The 15,991-nt window shown below is 41.3% G+C and overlaps 1 protein-coding gene and 1 long non-coding RNA gene across 8 annotated transcripts in view; one reads left to right on the plus strand and one right to left on the minus strand.

The window, feature by feature from the left end:
* The window catches only part of HECW1 (HECT, C2 and WW domain containing E3 ubiquitin protein ligase 1), a 200,993-nt gene extending 193,148 nt beyond the window's left edge, over positions 1-7,845 (plus strand). For all 7 annotated transcript variants that reach the window (XM_017734636.1, XM_017734637.1, XM_017734634.1 and 4 more), the window contains one exon: positions 2,783-7,845. In XM_017734636.1, coding sequence (XP_017590125.1) covers positions 2,783-2,894 — 112 coding nt within the window. In that variant the 3' untranslated portion in view covers positions 2,895-7,845. The remainder of the gene's footprint in view (positions 1-2,782) is intronic.
* Positions 7,846-9,099: 1,254 nt separating this feature from the next.
* LOC108446831 lies at positions 9,100-15,970 on the minus strand. The gene is made up of 3 exons (XR_001862144.1): positions 15,388-15,970; positions 14,053-14,057; positions 9,100-9,112 (listed from the first exon to the last, which is right to left on the minus strand). It is a non-coding gene; the product is annotated as an uncharacterized LOC108446831 (long non-coding RNA).
* Positions 15,971-15,991: the final 21 nt, after the last annotated feature.

Raw genomic sequence — 15,991 nt, forward strand, 5'->3', positions numbered from 1 at the left:
AAAAGCTCTTACCAATGTAATTCTTATTCCAGGACTCACATTCCCTGAACACCCTCTCAAATGTCAGCAGGCTTATGTGGTAGGAGGCTTGAATCAAGGGAAGAAATATTTTCTCATTGCTGTGACTACTTTTTGCATTACTGATGTAATGTTTTCACCCCCATATGTGTGGCAAGTATTGCCTGGATTGTGCTTACTGTAGTCACTCTCACTGAGATCAGTAGTAGGAGGCCAACATGATTCAGGAAGAATTTACCCCTTTGGAGGATGGGACACAGTTAGACAACAGTGGGTATTATGGAAAGTATCACTGATTTAATTGCCCTGTGTACTGCAGTATCACACAATATATGATGTAAACCAGACAGTTTTGCATGTAATTATCTTTATGTAAGATTGAGTGGGCTTCACAGGCATCATTGGAGTTGCAGTAGATCCACATTAGTTTCACAAACGAGAATATGAACTCAGATTTTGCCCTTAGCAATGTATTGTGGTTTGCACCATAAGTAGGTAGAACCTAACCTGGATAGTGCTCCTGAAATGCTGTTTCCATTTCAAATTTGATGACCTTTCTTTGAAGTGCAAGTATTTTTTTCTGTAAAGTTTTTTAAATGGCGAAGACAAGAGTGTTGCTTGGCAAAATGTTTCAGTGTTTCTAGACATGTTAACTTTTTTTCCTTTCTTTGCTCCCCACAATAAATTCCTTGAGACCGTCTATAGAAGAGCCCACATCTGTAAACCTCATAGTAAGAAAAGGAATTGATCTTTTTTCTGAGTTTGACTAGGTCAAGGATGACTAAAAGTCAGCAGCTTTGCAAGGTTGTTTCATAACCAGGGTGAAATCAGATGGATAATGATCAGTCAAGATAAATGTCTGCAAGAAAGTAAACACTAGAGTCAGTGGCTGTGGATACATCTGTACCACACAATAGGATGCACAACAGCCATGTCTGAGATGCTGTTGTCTCAAACAGTTAAATGTGCCATGGTTAAGTACCATACAGAGGTCTGGTTCTGCAAAACTACATTAGCAGCATCCACACCTGAGCCACCATGGCTATGCTTCTTCCAGTTCTGGAGCCCAGCAGCTGAGCTCCTCAAGACTGGCTATGTCTTCATGTGGCTGTCTTGCCTGTGATAAACATGTTCAGAATGGGCTACGAGAATCCTTCTGTTAATTAACTCCCAGTGGTTGATATGTATTGCCAATGGATTGTAGAAGCAACTTACGTTGCCAAAGATTGCTGAGATAAACAATAAACAGTGCAGGGCTACTCATGGATAATACACATGAGCTGCATGTTTAATTCAAGACGTGAATTAAATAGTGGCTTTATTAATTTCCTTTTTCACTAAGGCATTCCCAGCTCATTTCCACAAAATTCTGTGTTTATTGTACTCTCTTCTGAGACTGACCAGCTAACAAATCTTCATTCAGAAGGGGAAAAAGGATGGTAAAAGCTCTCCTAATTGGAATCCTGTAATGCAGTGAAGATTACATGCCTCTGGCTATTTCAGTTGCCATGTTGCTTTTAATGATTCACCACTGGTGCTTGATAAAACTCTCCCTCTGAATCTACAAGTCTCAGGCTAGCCTATCTACTAGCGTTATGTCTTTCCCACTTTGTGGGTGGCCTAAGAGATGACTAGCATGGTTTCATGTAGTTTTCTCCAAGATAGCTCTGCTGCTTCAGTGTAACAGAAATAGAATTGAGATTGAGTTAAATTAAGTATGAGATAGAAGAGCTAGAAGTAAAACAACTCCATGTCTTCTAAAAATACTAGGGGCCAGAAGCTTAGACATTGTTAGCCATTGAGGCTACATTTCCTTCTGTACAGTTTTGCCAATTCACATTTTTTCAGAGTGAGGAAGAGGAAATAGAAGTATTGCTAGCATCATGCAAAACTCTTAAGCTGACTGAAAAAAACTGAAACTATTGTACTGAAAATGTGTGTCCCTCCCACATCCATTTGTTGAATGAGCTGTGCAGTTTCTCAGTCAGTTGAAATGGCTGAACTTTTGGGGCAGGGACTGTTTCTTTACTCCACATTTGTATGGCACCTCACACAGTGAAGCGCTGTCTGCCTCTGGGTCTAGTTGCTGCTGCCAGAAAAGCTGCAACAAGGTGAAGGCACACATGGAACCCATTCCATGGCTTCTTTTGAAGGTGCTGCCAATGTAAATATAATGGCAGGTAAATATAATGGTAAAACTGGGGGAAGAGATGGTAATCAAGTTTGCAGCTTGCTCTGCACAGAATATTTTGCTTTTGTCTTGGGTACTACAAATAAATTATGTTTAAAGGCCAGACTTGCAGCAGATGGCCAACAGCTGACTTGCAAGAATATTTTCAGCAGCCTTCCTTCCTCAGTTAGCACATCACTGAATGGTCTTTTAGCAGTCAGGCCTGCCTCACTGCAAACACATGCTGAGCCCATTCTGTCACTGTAGTCCATCACATTGTGTTTGTCAGGCCCTATAACCCCAGCTCCTTGGTGACCTCCAGCATTCTTCTCCCTCAAGATCCATACAAGATCCCTGCAACATCTGAAGCAGGGATATTAGATGTTATGTTGATACTTAGCTTGTGTCTTCTGTATGAAGTATTCATGTGTATGTGCACCTACATTTCAGTACCTCATATTTTGGTGGAATTCAAGAGTTTTACTTTGAGTGAATTTCAATGTCTTGAGTCTCAGTAGGAGCTAGTTTTCTCAATTCTTATTTTCTCAAGTTTTTTAGATTAAGCTTAACATGTAGCATATATTCCTTTTGCAGGGCACACACATGTTTCAACCGTTTGGATCTTCCACCTTACCCCTCATATTCTATGCTGTATGAAAAGCTGCTGACAGCTGTTGAAGAAACTAGCACCTTTGGACTTGAATGACGGGGTTCAAGCACTTCTAGTGTTTTTATGGCTGATGATGTCACCTTTCCTGTCCACCATCATTTGATCTTGGTTTCCCATGTTTTTATTTTTGAAAACAAAACAAAAATCAAGATTAACAAAAGCTGTGCATGAAGAACTGCAGCCCTCTACGATCTAACCTTCATGCTTTCATCCTCTGTTTCCAATGGACTGCTAGTCTGTATGCAATAGAAAAACAACTGTCTCAAGGTTTCTGTATATCTCTACATACCTCCATTAATAACAATGAAAATACAAATGCAAGTTACACTACACTTGACCAAATGTTAATAAATGTTTACTTCCACCTACGTTGATTAAAAAATAAAAAAAAAACCTCATCAAGCATTCCAAGCTTTTATATACCCATATCTTCTAAATCAAATCACAGCCCATCTTACTTCTTAATCATTGAATCCAGTACTAGGAGCTGGTCAAATATATCATCATCCATCCTTATTTTCCCTGTATGTATTGTCCATCTGAAAAACACCTATGAGCAAAACTGAAATTTTTATATGTGAACTCATGATCCACATCAGTTGCATCAGCTGGAACTGGCCCAGATACATGGTGCAGATAAGATCTTCAAAAACTAAAAAAAAAACCCAACCTGTAATGCAATGCAAAGCATAACGGCGATTGTTATGATTATTGCTTGCCAGTACTGGAGAGAACTTGCACTTCAGAGCTATTGGGAGGGGCATCTCCATTGTAATGTTTACCACACAAGAAGCACAAGGTTGTGCACACTCAAGAAGGATGTTTTATTATGTAGCAAAAAGGACAAGGCTCCCTTACCTTAGTATTGTATATGACAAGGAAAAGGGGAAGTAAGAAGAATGTTCTACTCTTACGAATACCCTTGGGTTCTGTTTACCAGATCTCTGTTTTCTGATGTTTAAAATGTTCCTTTCCAAATGACAAGTCTAGACAATCCCATCCCCTGTGTCAGAAGCCATTTATTTTCTGTTAGGTTGGGCTAATCTATGGTTGCTGGGGGTAGTTTTCAGTTCTGTTGTTTATCTTTTCTTGTTCGGTGGAATAGTGCATATCCTCAAGAGTGGTTTGTTGTAGACAGAATGTTTTCGTCTGGGGTCTGTCAAATGAGAAGCTGCAGTGAATGAGGGTGTTTGTCAGGTATGAAGGGAACTGTAACTCTCTGGGGGTTAAGATTTTGTTGCACATCCTCTTGGAGGAAGCCCAAAGGCGCTCCAGTCATCCTAGGTACCACTAAACTAAAGATCTTGCTCTTCTTACTGCAGACAGAATCCTCTTCAGTTTGGTGTACTTTCCAACTCTGAAGCCGGGGAAAAAAAAGGAAAACAGCAGTAGGCTTGTCTTCAGATGGATTTTGCTGAGGCTGTTGCAGTCAACCTCACTGCTCTGATTACATTCTAGTCATTAATCTTTGCTGCCCTTGTTTTCCAAGACTAATCTCAGATTGAAAGTGTTTGTCTTAACTGGGAAATGGAAATACCGAGTATCTTCTGACACTAAATATGTTAAAGGATGCAAGAAATGCAAAGTGAGATTTGTGAAGGTAAGTGAGAAAGTAACATCATAGTGTCTAGCAGCTTGCATGAAATATGACACCCCATGGGGGCTTGTTACTGGTAGTTTTATGTTAGTTATGCTTCAGATCACTGTAAAGTCAGGAGACCAGTTCAAGATCTAACACATCTAATTCATCTTTTCTCTCCAGAGAAAAAAAATGGACTCTGCTTTTTCATATATTTTTATGGTGGTTATACAGAACCTCATCACACTTGAAAAACTGCATTCTGCAAGTTGTAGATCATTCTCCTGCTTTTATTCTTAGGTCAGTAGGTATTTGAAAGGTGATGGACCCAAAAATATATTTCTAAGCAAAAATTTTTTTTTTCTTTTTTGTTAATGGTACATAAAAAATTTGAAATATTTAAATTGCCCCATTCATTCAATTTCTGTGCCATTTCAGCCACTTTTATACTAATTTACTGTATGGCTTTTACTGAGAATCTATTTTATAGTATGTTGTTGTTATATTACAGTTGCAAACAGAGACTGCAGCTACAGGCCAGCTTCATTGTACCACGCACTGAAAATTATGTTTAGTGTTTCCATAAATGAGCTCTCTTCCACGTGACCAGCCCCACTGCACAGGAGAGATGGAAAGATCAATGTTTTTCTCAGAGCATCTGTCATGTGCACATGAATTCCCTCAGAACATGGAGAGACTGAACATGAAATCTTCCAATATATGTAATTCCTGCCTGTTCACCTCTGGGCCCCCAAATCCAGTGATTCTTGTATGGTTCTTAATTTATTCCTGGTAATGTTATAAAGTTACCTGTACTATGTCAAATGTTGGATGTCTTCCAACATTAGAAGAAAAGAAAGAGAAGCATCCAACTGGTTGGTCCATGTTTGGCCAAGGAAAATCAAGAGCTGTCTCATTAACATAGTAAAAAAGTGGGGAAAAAATCCAATCTTTACAATGCTGTATAGTTAAATTTTTTTAGTATTTTAAAACTATATTTTATTATGAAAAAGTGAAACTATTTTTTGTAGCATAATAAAAGATGTTTGTATTTCAGAGACAGCATCAAGCTCCACTAAATGAAATACAGAAGGCTTTCTCCTGAAATTCTTCTTCACAACATTTTCTGGCACTCGTCACACACTGAACTAGATTATGTTTGGCAGATGCCATCTCGAGCACCTTGTGTGTTGCTCTTCTGGGAAACACAGAGCATAGCCAGCTACTTCCCATCAAAATCCTTGATCCAAGTTGTCTTTCAAGCACCCAGCCTAATACTTTTTTTAAAAGTTGCTTTCTGAGTTGACAAAGTCATGCAGATTTCCTTGCAAGTTTTTTGGATCTAAGGCCAGGAATAGAGACAGTTGACTGTTTTCATAAAACAAAGAGAAAGAAAATGCTGTATGTGGCTTTTCTTGCATTCTGCCATTCAAGCCCTATCCCTCTTTCTTCCCAAGTGTCCTACCCTAATAGGTTTTTAAACTGCGACATGATCTTTAGGATATCCGGATCAACACTTCACAGTGTTTCTCCATTCCTTGCATCATGCCATGGGCAGGATCCAGTCCCAGCCTGGAGTGAAGGGAAAGCCATGCATCTGAAGTGGCATTGCAGTGGCAGAGTGAGGCAGTGAATGGTGCTAACAGGGGAGAGGGAGGAGCCTACCTCCCTTGGCCTGTTATTTAACCTGCCCATTATGCAATTAATTGACTTTGTTGTTGTGCGTAGGCAAGATGTACCCTTCCTTGTTCATCTTTTGATTCAAGTGCTGTTACTCCCCAGGTCTGCATCTTCATTTGTAAAACACTGACTGTTGATTACAGAAATTCTGGTGTCATTGTTTCCCCACAGGAAAGACTAGAAGATATTCCATAGGGCAGACTTACAGTGAAATAATCTTTTCAGCTCTTTCACCTCAGTTCCCTTTAAACCTGGTGGTGGCTAGATTAAGATACGATATCAACATCAGTAGATTTTTAAAATGCAAGTGAAAAGTGGAAGAGCCAATCTGACAGCTTTCATGAATTCTAGTTTTCAGTTGGAGCAATGAATACTGGCAACGGTTTTAGAGGGTCCATATGTTTCTCAAAATGATTGTCATGATGGTATTAATGGTAGAGGGAGGGAAGGAGGTATTTCTGTTTTTGAAATCCTGTTGCCCTACTAGCATTAATCTGAAGATAAGAGAATGGAAAGATAATGGATAAGAGAATAGAAGTAGGTTTTTTAAATCATCTGTAGGTCTTCCACCTTGAAGTAGTCTCACTGACTGTTCAACCACATCAGCATTGCAGGATTTGATCCAGTATTAACATCTGTATCTTCGTGTTAACAGATGTCAGGTCTAAACCTTGCAAACGCTGTCACTTCCGTCTGCATTAAGTTTCATGAGCATTCTGTTTCAGTCTGTGCATATTCAAAACTTGACTTTTATGTTCCAGAGAGATCCATGGCTATCACAAGGCAAGAAGTGAATGGTCCAAACTACATCTAACATCTAATGGAGAAATCATGAGTTTTGTACAGGTCTGACACAGGGGACGTTTTACACCCAGTTTGCTCAAGTGCCCATGAACTTTTGAATGAACTGTAGCTGAGGTTTGAGATTGTAGTCTAGTCTGAGAGATGGCCTGTGGGGAGGGGAGTGTTTGTTGGGATTGTGTTTTGTTGTTCTAGTTTCACTGTAACAAATAGTTGACATACCTCTAGTTGGAAACAATAGGATACTGTGTTTGAACATGAAAATTGAAACTGAAATAAGCTAAAATACAAACGCACAGGAGATGAGTTAAACTCGTCCTTCACTATTAATCCTTTGACAGTCTATGGAATTTCAGAAGGACAAATTTGAGTGGAGATCTGTTTAATTTCTGTTGAAATGATATTTGCCCTGTCTCCATAGTAATATTAATAGGGCTTCCCAGTCAAGATTAAACACTTTCATTCAAATGCAGACCAACAGATCTTTCTACAACAAATGCGGTGCTTTTTTATTATTCTTGCTGTACCTCAGTGTTCATTGTTAAAAGATAAAATTACTGCAATATACTAAATCTGGGATAGGTTTTCCAGTTATCAAGGTCCAAAAGATTGGATTGTTACTTTCTCACTAGTGAGTCATGTAGTTCTTTTGTTCCAGTAGAAAAACAGATGCCTGTAGATAGTAGATACTAGGTATAGTAAATATTGTACCATTAGCCAAATTCCCTGCAGCTTCCGATTTATCTAACGGAAATGTCTGTTATGGTTTTTGTTAAAGACTACATAAAGTCAATGGCAGGAAAGGTCCTCATTATTGGACTGATTTTGCTTATATTGACAGAAAAATGTCACATGATACTCAGGCTGTGCTTTCTATTCAACCATATCACTATAGAGGAATGTCAATAAAATCACTTTGTTATGGCATTGTGTGGACTGTCTATTATAAATAAATTATTTCTTAGAGGATGTATGTAAGAGTGGGTGGAAACTGGCATTGTCAAAGGCCACTAATTTCAGAAATTGCAGTTCCAGGATCATGTCTTTACCGACTGTTGCATTCAGGACCTTCCACTGCTTTTATTCAATTTTTCAGGGTGCATGTCTAAAACTTGAGATTCTCCACATAGGTGTGCATGACCAGAGCCCCCATGCTCTCCTGCCTTGAGAGCCTGTGAGCTTATTCCTCACTATAGCAAATGTCTGGTCAAACAGAGAGACAAAAGCAGTGTGTATGCTACTTACACATACCTTGCTTCTAGGTATAATTACTGCGTTATAGGGATGAAATGCAACTGCAAGGATGATTTCTTAATAGCATATGCTGGATCTGCGCTGTGTTGACAGCACATACATAGTAAGATGCTCCAGCATTCTCAGTATGTCACACCCATTTCTCTCCTGCTCGTCACTGTAATATCTCCAGCGTGTTTCATTAACACATTCCAGGATAGATTAACACACCTCAGCTACACCGTCAGCAGACACCTTCCTGACCATACCTGTTTTCTTACATAAACAGCACCCCAGGAGGGATCATGGTACAATGGGAAGGATAGGAAAGCTGAAATATGAGGCACTGTTTCTATAAGGAAAAATATAAATCCATGGAAGATATTCCAACAGAATTGGTGAGCATATCTTTCACAAGACAAATCAGTAGCAAATGTGAACGGGTGTGACTGTGAGAACTCTTGAGAGCGCCTCTGGAGCTGGCACTGCATTTCATCTCGTGTGGAGGAGCACAGGTCCACAAGCCCCAGCGCTGACTCTCCTTCATCAGGGATGGTGGTGCTGGTGGCAAGAGTAGCACCCACCTGTGCACATGCTCAAGAAATCCAGACCTCACAGCTTTATTCATATCCTCTGTGTGTGACTGTGCACGTGTGAGGAAGAAGTGAGTGAGAGGGCATTTTGGCACTAAGCTGGATTTCTCTGCATTGTTCACATATAAAGGCAGGGAAAATCTATATTGACTAAAAAGCAGTGAAATGAGGTGCTGATCATTAGGGTGCATCAGAGGTGTTAGTTTCTGCAGCAGTGATCTGTATACCTGGCTGAAACTATGCCTTTTACTAGAACCCATTCAAAGCCAAGTTGGATACAGTCTTAAGCAATCTGCTCTAGTGAGAGGTGTCCCTGCCCATGGCAGAGAGGGTTGGGACCAATTGGTCTTTAAGGTCCATTCCAACCCCTTAACATTCTATGATTCTATGACAATTACTGAATTTCTGTTGAAATAGAGCAGGAGTCCACTTGAAGCTTCCATGGGTATATCAGGTGTCTTTCTTGGCGTGCTAACAAAACTCCATAATTCTGTAGGATATTACAAATCAATTAGAATCTCTTCCTGCCCTGTGGTAGCAGTGTCATAGTTTTTTTCTACGAAGGACAATAAATCCATGTGCAGCCTGATGTTCATCCTTGTGCAAGAGGCCAGACTGGACAATAGCTATCGTGTCTGGAAAACAAAGGCACAAAGGATCTGCCGTGTCTCCTCTAATTGTAAATCCTGCTTGAACTGCAAAGACACGCTCTTTTACTATTTTTTAATTTAATTCTGGTAAACTTGAAAATCACTTTTGACTGAAAATACCTTTCATGGATCTATCAAGATGAAGAGTGTGTAGCTGTTTTTAGTTCCTACTCTCTTGAAACTAAATTTAGAAGAAACATACCCAATATATTATTCTACCTGAAATACAAGCCCTGGTTCTTATTTGTATTAGGTTTTGATGTAAAGCAGATTTATATTGTTTTAACTGTAGTGTAAATGAAGCCCATCCCCACAATGCCGTGTTACCGCTCTTTGAGATTGAATAGAATAGAAGTCACAGGAACGCACAAAGAATGCAACTAATGGGGTTTTTTTTCCTGAGTTTCTGGCAAGTAGGATTTCGTATAATTAATTAACTGCTATGGTACAAGAAGATAGTGGAGCTGCCTGGGCGAGTTTTCTGTCCCAATGATAAGCAATAGTAACACTGAGGTCACTTGCCTTTCCTTTTGTGAAGAGTAATACAGTTTAGGAACATTTTACTTTTTAATTTTTTCAGTATGAAAATAGAAAACTGATTTGGGTTATCTTTGTTTCCCACTTACAAAATTAACAAGTTGTAAGGAAAAAGTAATTCTGTGAAATTCTGCGGTATGACACTGAAAATGTGTCCAGTCTGTTTCAAAATGGACCACAGACAGCAACTGAAAAAGCGTTGTTGGATGTGATTTCCTAATGCTCGTTTTCCAAGATCAAAACAGCATACAAACATAAACTGCATATGCTCAAATTTTTCTGTTTTCAGCATTTCATATGCTGCAGTCTGTAGACAAAGCAGTACAGGTTCCCAACCAGCATGCCACATGGAGTCATCATGTTTAGGTAACAGCTTTTCAGGAATGCAGCTGGGGCAGCGCAGGAATCTGCTTAGGAGCTTTATTACAAGCTGTGATTTGACTTCAGTATCTCTTAGGTATGTCTTGGTACTGAATGCGATCAGTGACTTTTTAAGAATGACTGAAATTAGAGATTGTTATATAAGATTATACTTACAGTGTGTGAGGATATGTTTACTGACAGCTTTGGCATCTTTGGCAATGGAATATAAGCTTCCCTGCTTTAGGCATGTAAGTTAACAGCATTAGTGGTATGTGCATTGATTAGCAGAACTGCGACCTTAGAGTTTAACCCCTGCTTCTATAGTATGTAAAGCTCACAACATGACTTTTGAACACTGTGCTTCAACAATGCCCTCCAAATGTACAAACTGAAACAGTTTATGCTCTGGACACAGCCATAAAATAAGTAGTGATGCATCTTGGATTTTGTAAGATACAGTCTATCTACTTTGTAAAAGATTGATTATCCTAGGCACTGCAGAGAAGTTTTGGAACTGATCTGAGGAGCACCCAATGTAGTGCGTGGGGACCCATATGATGTGTCTTTCAACTGGTAAGTTAATATTATAATAACATATGTAAAATTTGTATTCAAATGAGAATTTCTGCAAAATATGAACCTGTGAGAGTATTTGAAAAGGTTACCGGTAGCTTCCCTAAGCACAAGTTTATTCATTATTCATTTGATAAAATCAAACCCTATGAGTAAAAAAGAGGAATAAATCTTATTGTAACATGAGCACCAGTTTATATTAAATCTCTCACAAATATAAAAATAATTCAGCAAGGTGGTAGTAATGATGCCTACTGCTGCCACTTAGTGGAGCCGTGCCTTCCTCCCTTAAACTAGAAAAGAGAAGATTAATAACAATTTTAGTAGTTGTTGCAGCTGGTAAGAAACATCCATTTGTACAAAAGTGTAGGAGGGGAGAGTTTTTCGGTGGTGCTGGGTACTCGGAGTTCTTGTATAAATGCTTTACGTGATGACAAGAGGCATTTGAAGAGGACAGGAGCAAACCCCCTGAGGTGAGGAATGTGTACTCTTCCTGTTGCCTCACAGATAAAACCACCACATGAAGAAATAAGTAGCTTCAATGCAAAATAACTAACTTCAGAATGGAACTTCACGAGTCTGCAGAAATTCCAGCCGAAGAAGTTCATGGTTCTCTAACAGTACAGAAGTTGAAAGGATGAATTTAGCATTTCAAAAAGAAAAACTATCTTAAATTGTATGTGCTAGGCTACAGATGGTAAGATTTCGTATTTCTGTAATAAATGGACCATGATGATGATGGTGATGATGATGATGATGATTACTTCAGGTATCTCCTCTATCATGTACAAGCTGCCTGAATACATTTGTATTGGAAAGACAAACATCCTGTGATGATCAGACTAGAGTCAGATTGATATAACTGAACAAAGCTTATGTCCCTATGCAATACTTTTGATCCACCTCTTCAGGGCAGAATAGAAATCACTCTCTGACTCCAGTGCATGCAGACATGAACTTAAAGGGACATTGTTTTTAACAGAATACCTGTGGTGGTGTCTTTCACCTCACCTCCTGCTTCTTAGCTTGCAGGCCAAACACAGCTCATGAGAATGAATTCCTTGGATGTGACTGCCAGAAAGAAAAAAATATATATTGAAGTTTAGAACAGTGGATGTTATCTGTACCAGCAGAAATTAATATTTGCTATGCCATCTGAGTGCAATTGAACATACAGCAGCTACTAATATTTGAGTGATTGAAGACAAATATTCGAACAGCAGAGAAGAAGCATATACATTTTACCAGCAGGTAACACATGAGAGGAACCAGCCTAGGTATGTCTGTTAGCTTATGTCTAGGTAATTCAAGCATTGTTCATATCCACACGTATTTCTCCCCATGTAGATAGCACATATAAGTTTATGCTGCAGTAGTTAAGACTGAGATCAGTGCTGTTTTAGTGCACAGGTGAAACTACAGTGAGTCATGAAGCTTATGTTTATCCTTTATAGAGGGACAACTGAAATTAATACGGCATGTATCAGCTCCACAGTATTCTGGTACTACTAGGCAAAGCATAGCCTGTTCTATGGCTAGTGCACAGTAAAGTGGGGAAAGATGTCAGACAGTGAACACAGCTTCACCAAGGGCAAGTCCTGTCTGACCAACCCAGTGGCCTTCTATGATGGGGTGATTCCATCAGTGTACAAAGGAAGAGCTACAGATGTCTTTTACCTGGATTTCTGTAATGCCTTTGACATGGTCTCCCACAACATCCTTCTCTCCTAACTGGAGAGAGATGGATCTGATGGGTAGACTGTTAGGTGGATAAGGAATTGGTTGGACAGTCACATCCAGAAGGTGATGGTCAGTGACTCAGAGTCCTGGACATCAGTGACAAGTGGTGTCACTCAGGAGTCCATATTGGAACCTGTGCTATTTCATATCTTCATTAATGACACAGACAAAGGGATCGAGTGCACCCTCAGCAAATTTGCCAATGACACCAAGCTGAGTGGTGCAGTTGCCACACCCGAGGGATGGGATGCCATCCAGAGGGACCTGGGCAGGCTCAGCAAGTGGGCCCGTGGGAATCCCGTGGGGTTCAACAAGACCAAGTGCAAGGTGCTGCACCTGGGTTGGGACAGCCCCCAGTACCAACACAGTCTGGGGGATGAGCAGATCGAGAGCAGCCCTGCCCAGAAGGACTTGGGGGTGCTGGTGGATGAGAGGCTGGACATGAGCCAGCACTGTGCACTCACAGCCCAGAGAGCCAAATGTGTCCTGGGCTGCATCCAAAGCAGCGCAGCCAGCAGGGCCAGGGAGGGGATTCTGCCCCTCTGCTCTGCTCTGGTGAGACCCCACCTGCAGTGCTGCACCCAGCTCTGGGGTCCCCAGCACAGGAAGGACATGGACCTGTTGGAGTGAGTCCAGAGGAGGCCACAAAGCTGCTCAGAGGGCTGGAGCATCTCTCCTACAAAGAAAGGCTGGGAGAGTGGGATTGTTCAGCCTGGAGAAGACCTTAGAGCAGCATCCCAGTACTTGAAGGGGGCGACGAGAGAGATGGGAGACAAACAATTTAGCAGGGTCTGTTGTGATAAGACATGGGTTAATGGTTTTATGGAGGTCATTTTAGATTAAATATGAGGAAGAAGTTTTCTACAACAACGGTGATAAAACCCTGACATATGTTGCCTGGAGAGGCAGTAGATATCCCATCCCTGGAAACATTCAAGGTCAGGTTGGACAGGTTGGTCAACTGATCCAGTTGAAGAAGTCCCTGCTCATTGCAGGGTGGCAGGACTATTTGTATTCTGTGGATAATTCTTTTTAAGAATGCAACAGATCTGTCTTCCTAAGCCCAACAGAACCAATTGCTAGATTTTTAAAGGCATTTAAAAATCTAGAAGTTATTTTAAAATACAGCCAGGGAACCTTAAATATCTAAAAGTATTCTGAGGAAGGTATGTTCATATTTCAGAATCAGTAATTGCACTAATTTTCATAAATTTTTAGCAGGGTCCCCCCAGAAAAATGTGATTGTGAAAGTAAGTAAAGAAGGAGAAAATGTCACAAGAATTAAGTATCTGAAACCTTCATTTAGGATTAACATACCTTTAAGATCCAATGTATTTGTCAGGCAAAAACCTCTTCTCTCTAATAAACGCCACTGATACGTTCTTTCAGATGTAACAATTAAATAATCCCTGTTTAGTCCAGATTTTATTGTTCAGAGGGAATACCCTGCCTCTGCTACAGCTTTCACAACTTTCTGAGTGGAAAGCACAGTGATACCAACAGTCTTTAACCCTCTCTTACTCGACATACTAGTTCTGGAATTTATTCCTAAACGATAGATGTTTAGAAGGATGGACCACCTCTCTTGTGAAGAAAGGCTAAGAGAATTGGGAATGTTCAAGCTGAAAAAGAAAAGGCTCCAGGGTGACATAATTGCAGCCTTCCAGTACCTGGAGGGACTCCACAAGAATGATGGAGTTTTTACAAGGGCATGTAGTGACAGTGACAGGACAAGGGAGAATAGTTTTAAACTGAAAAAGAGGTCTACATAGGATATTATGAAGAAATTCTTTACTCTGAAGGTGGTGAGGCACTGGAACAGGTTGCCCAGAGAAGCTGTGGGTGCCCCATCCCTGGCAATGTTCAAGGCCAGGCTAGATGGGGCCCTGAGTAACCTGGTCTAGTGGAAGGTGTCCCTGCCCATGGCAGGGGGTTGGAACTAGATGATCTTTAATGTCCCTTCCAACCCAAAACATTATATGATTCTACTTTTTTCTGCAAATCAGATTTGGCAGTATGTGAGTGAGGGAATTCGAGCAAAATGCCTTGTCAGCAACTGTACTCCCATCCCTGATCAGTGACCCAGGTTTGGACTGAATCCTTTCCTGCGTGTTGGCCTGTTTCCTCAATCATCTTTTCTCCTCTGTGCTCTGGATGTTGGCAGGAGATTCCATGCCCTTAAAAGAGACAGATGCCACAGAACTGCCTTGATAAATGACAGCCACGCAGAACAGGTCTCTTTAACATGTACATTAAGTACATTAAGTAAGCCAGACAGTGAAGGGCTTGAGAAGTGAGCACATGCCTTTCTCAAACCTTTTCCAGTTAGGCTCATGCCAAATCCATGAGGCAATTCCCACTGGCCTGCACAAACAGATGACTAGGAGGCGATTCCTGCACACCTCACAGAGACACCTGGATGGTAGGCACGCATGGAGGAAAGGCGCTACACACACCCTGGCTGTGGGAAAGGCTTAAATGAGGCTTGTGCCTCAGACACCACAGGGACCAAGGCTTCATCAGGTGGGCCCAGGTGCTTTGCCCCACGCAGAGCTGCTGCTGCCCCTTTTCGCCTCGCTCTCTGTCCTCGATCCCCAGTGTCCTGAGCCCAGGTGCCTCACATGGCCATGCCCTCCATCTCCTGCAGGTTCACCCCAGGCTTTGCACTCGCTCCCTGCTGCCCCTCAGGGCACACCTGAGTGCCCACAGAGTGAGGTCCTGGGCTGGGGGATCACAGAATCACAGAATCCTTAGGGATGGAAGGGACCTTTGGAGATCACCAAGGCAGGGTCAGCTACAGCAGGTTACACAGGAATGCATCCAGGTTGGTTTTGAATGTCTCCAGAGAAGGAGACTCCATGACTTTCTTGGGCTACCTGTTCCAGCTCTCTGCCACTCTCAATGTAAAGAAGTTCTTCCTCATGTTGAGGTGGAACTTCTTGAGTTTTAGTTTGAGTTTGGCCATTGCTCCTCATCCTGTCACTGGGGACCACTGAAAAGACTCCATCACCATCCTCTTGACACCTACCTCTGTCATACTTGTATGTATTGATTAGATCCCCTCTCTGTCTTCTCCTCTGTAGATTAAACAGGCCCGGCTCCCGGAGTCTCTCCTCATAAGAGAGATATTCCTGACCCCTGATCATCATTGTCACCCTCCACTGGACCCTCTTCCGTATCTTCTGGTCTCTCTTGTACTGAGGAGCCCAGAACTGCACACGGTGCTTCAGATGTGGCCGAATAGAGGGGGACGATCCTCCATCTGCTGTGACTCGAAGATATCCGAGCTACGAAGGGAGGCGGGCCGGTCTCTCCTCAGACCCAACCTCAGCTTTACGGGGGTTTATTTAAACCTGGGTGAGAACAAACAGCGACATTGACCCG

Source organism: Corvus brachyrhynchos, unplaced genomic scaffold (genome assembly GCF_000691975.1).
Source record: "Corvus brachyrhynchos isolate BGI_N302 unplaced genomic scaffold, ASM69197v1 scaffold94, whole genome shotgun sequence".
Taxonomy (NCBI): Eukaryota; Metazoa; Chordata; class Aves; order Passeriformes; family Corvidae; genus Corvus; species Corvus brachyrhynchos.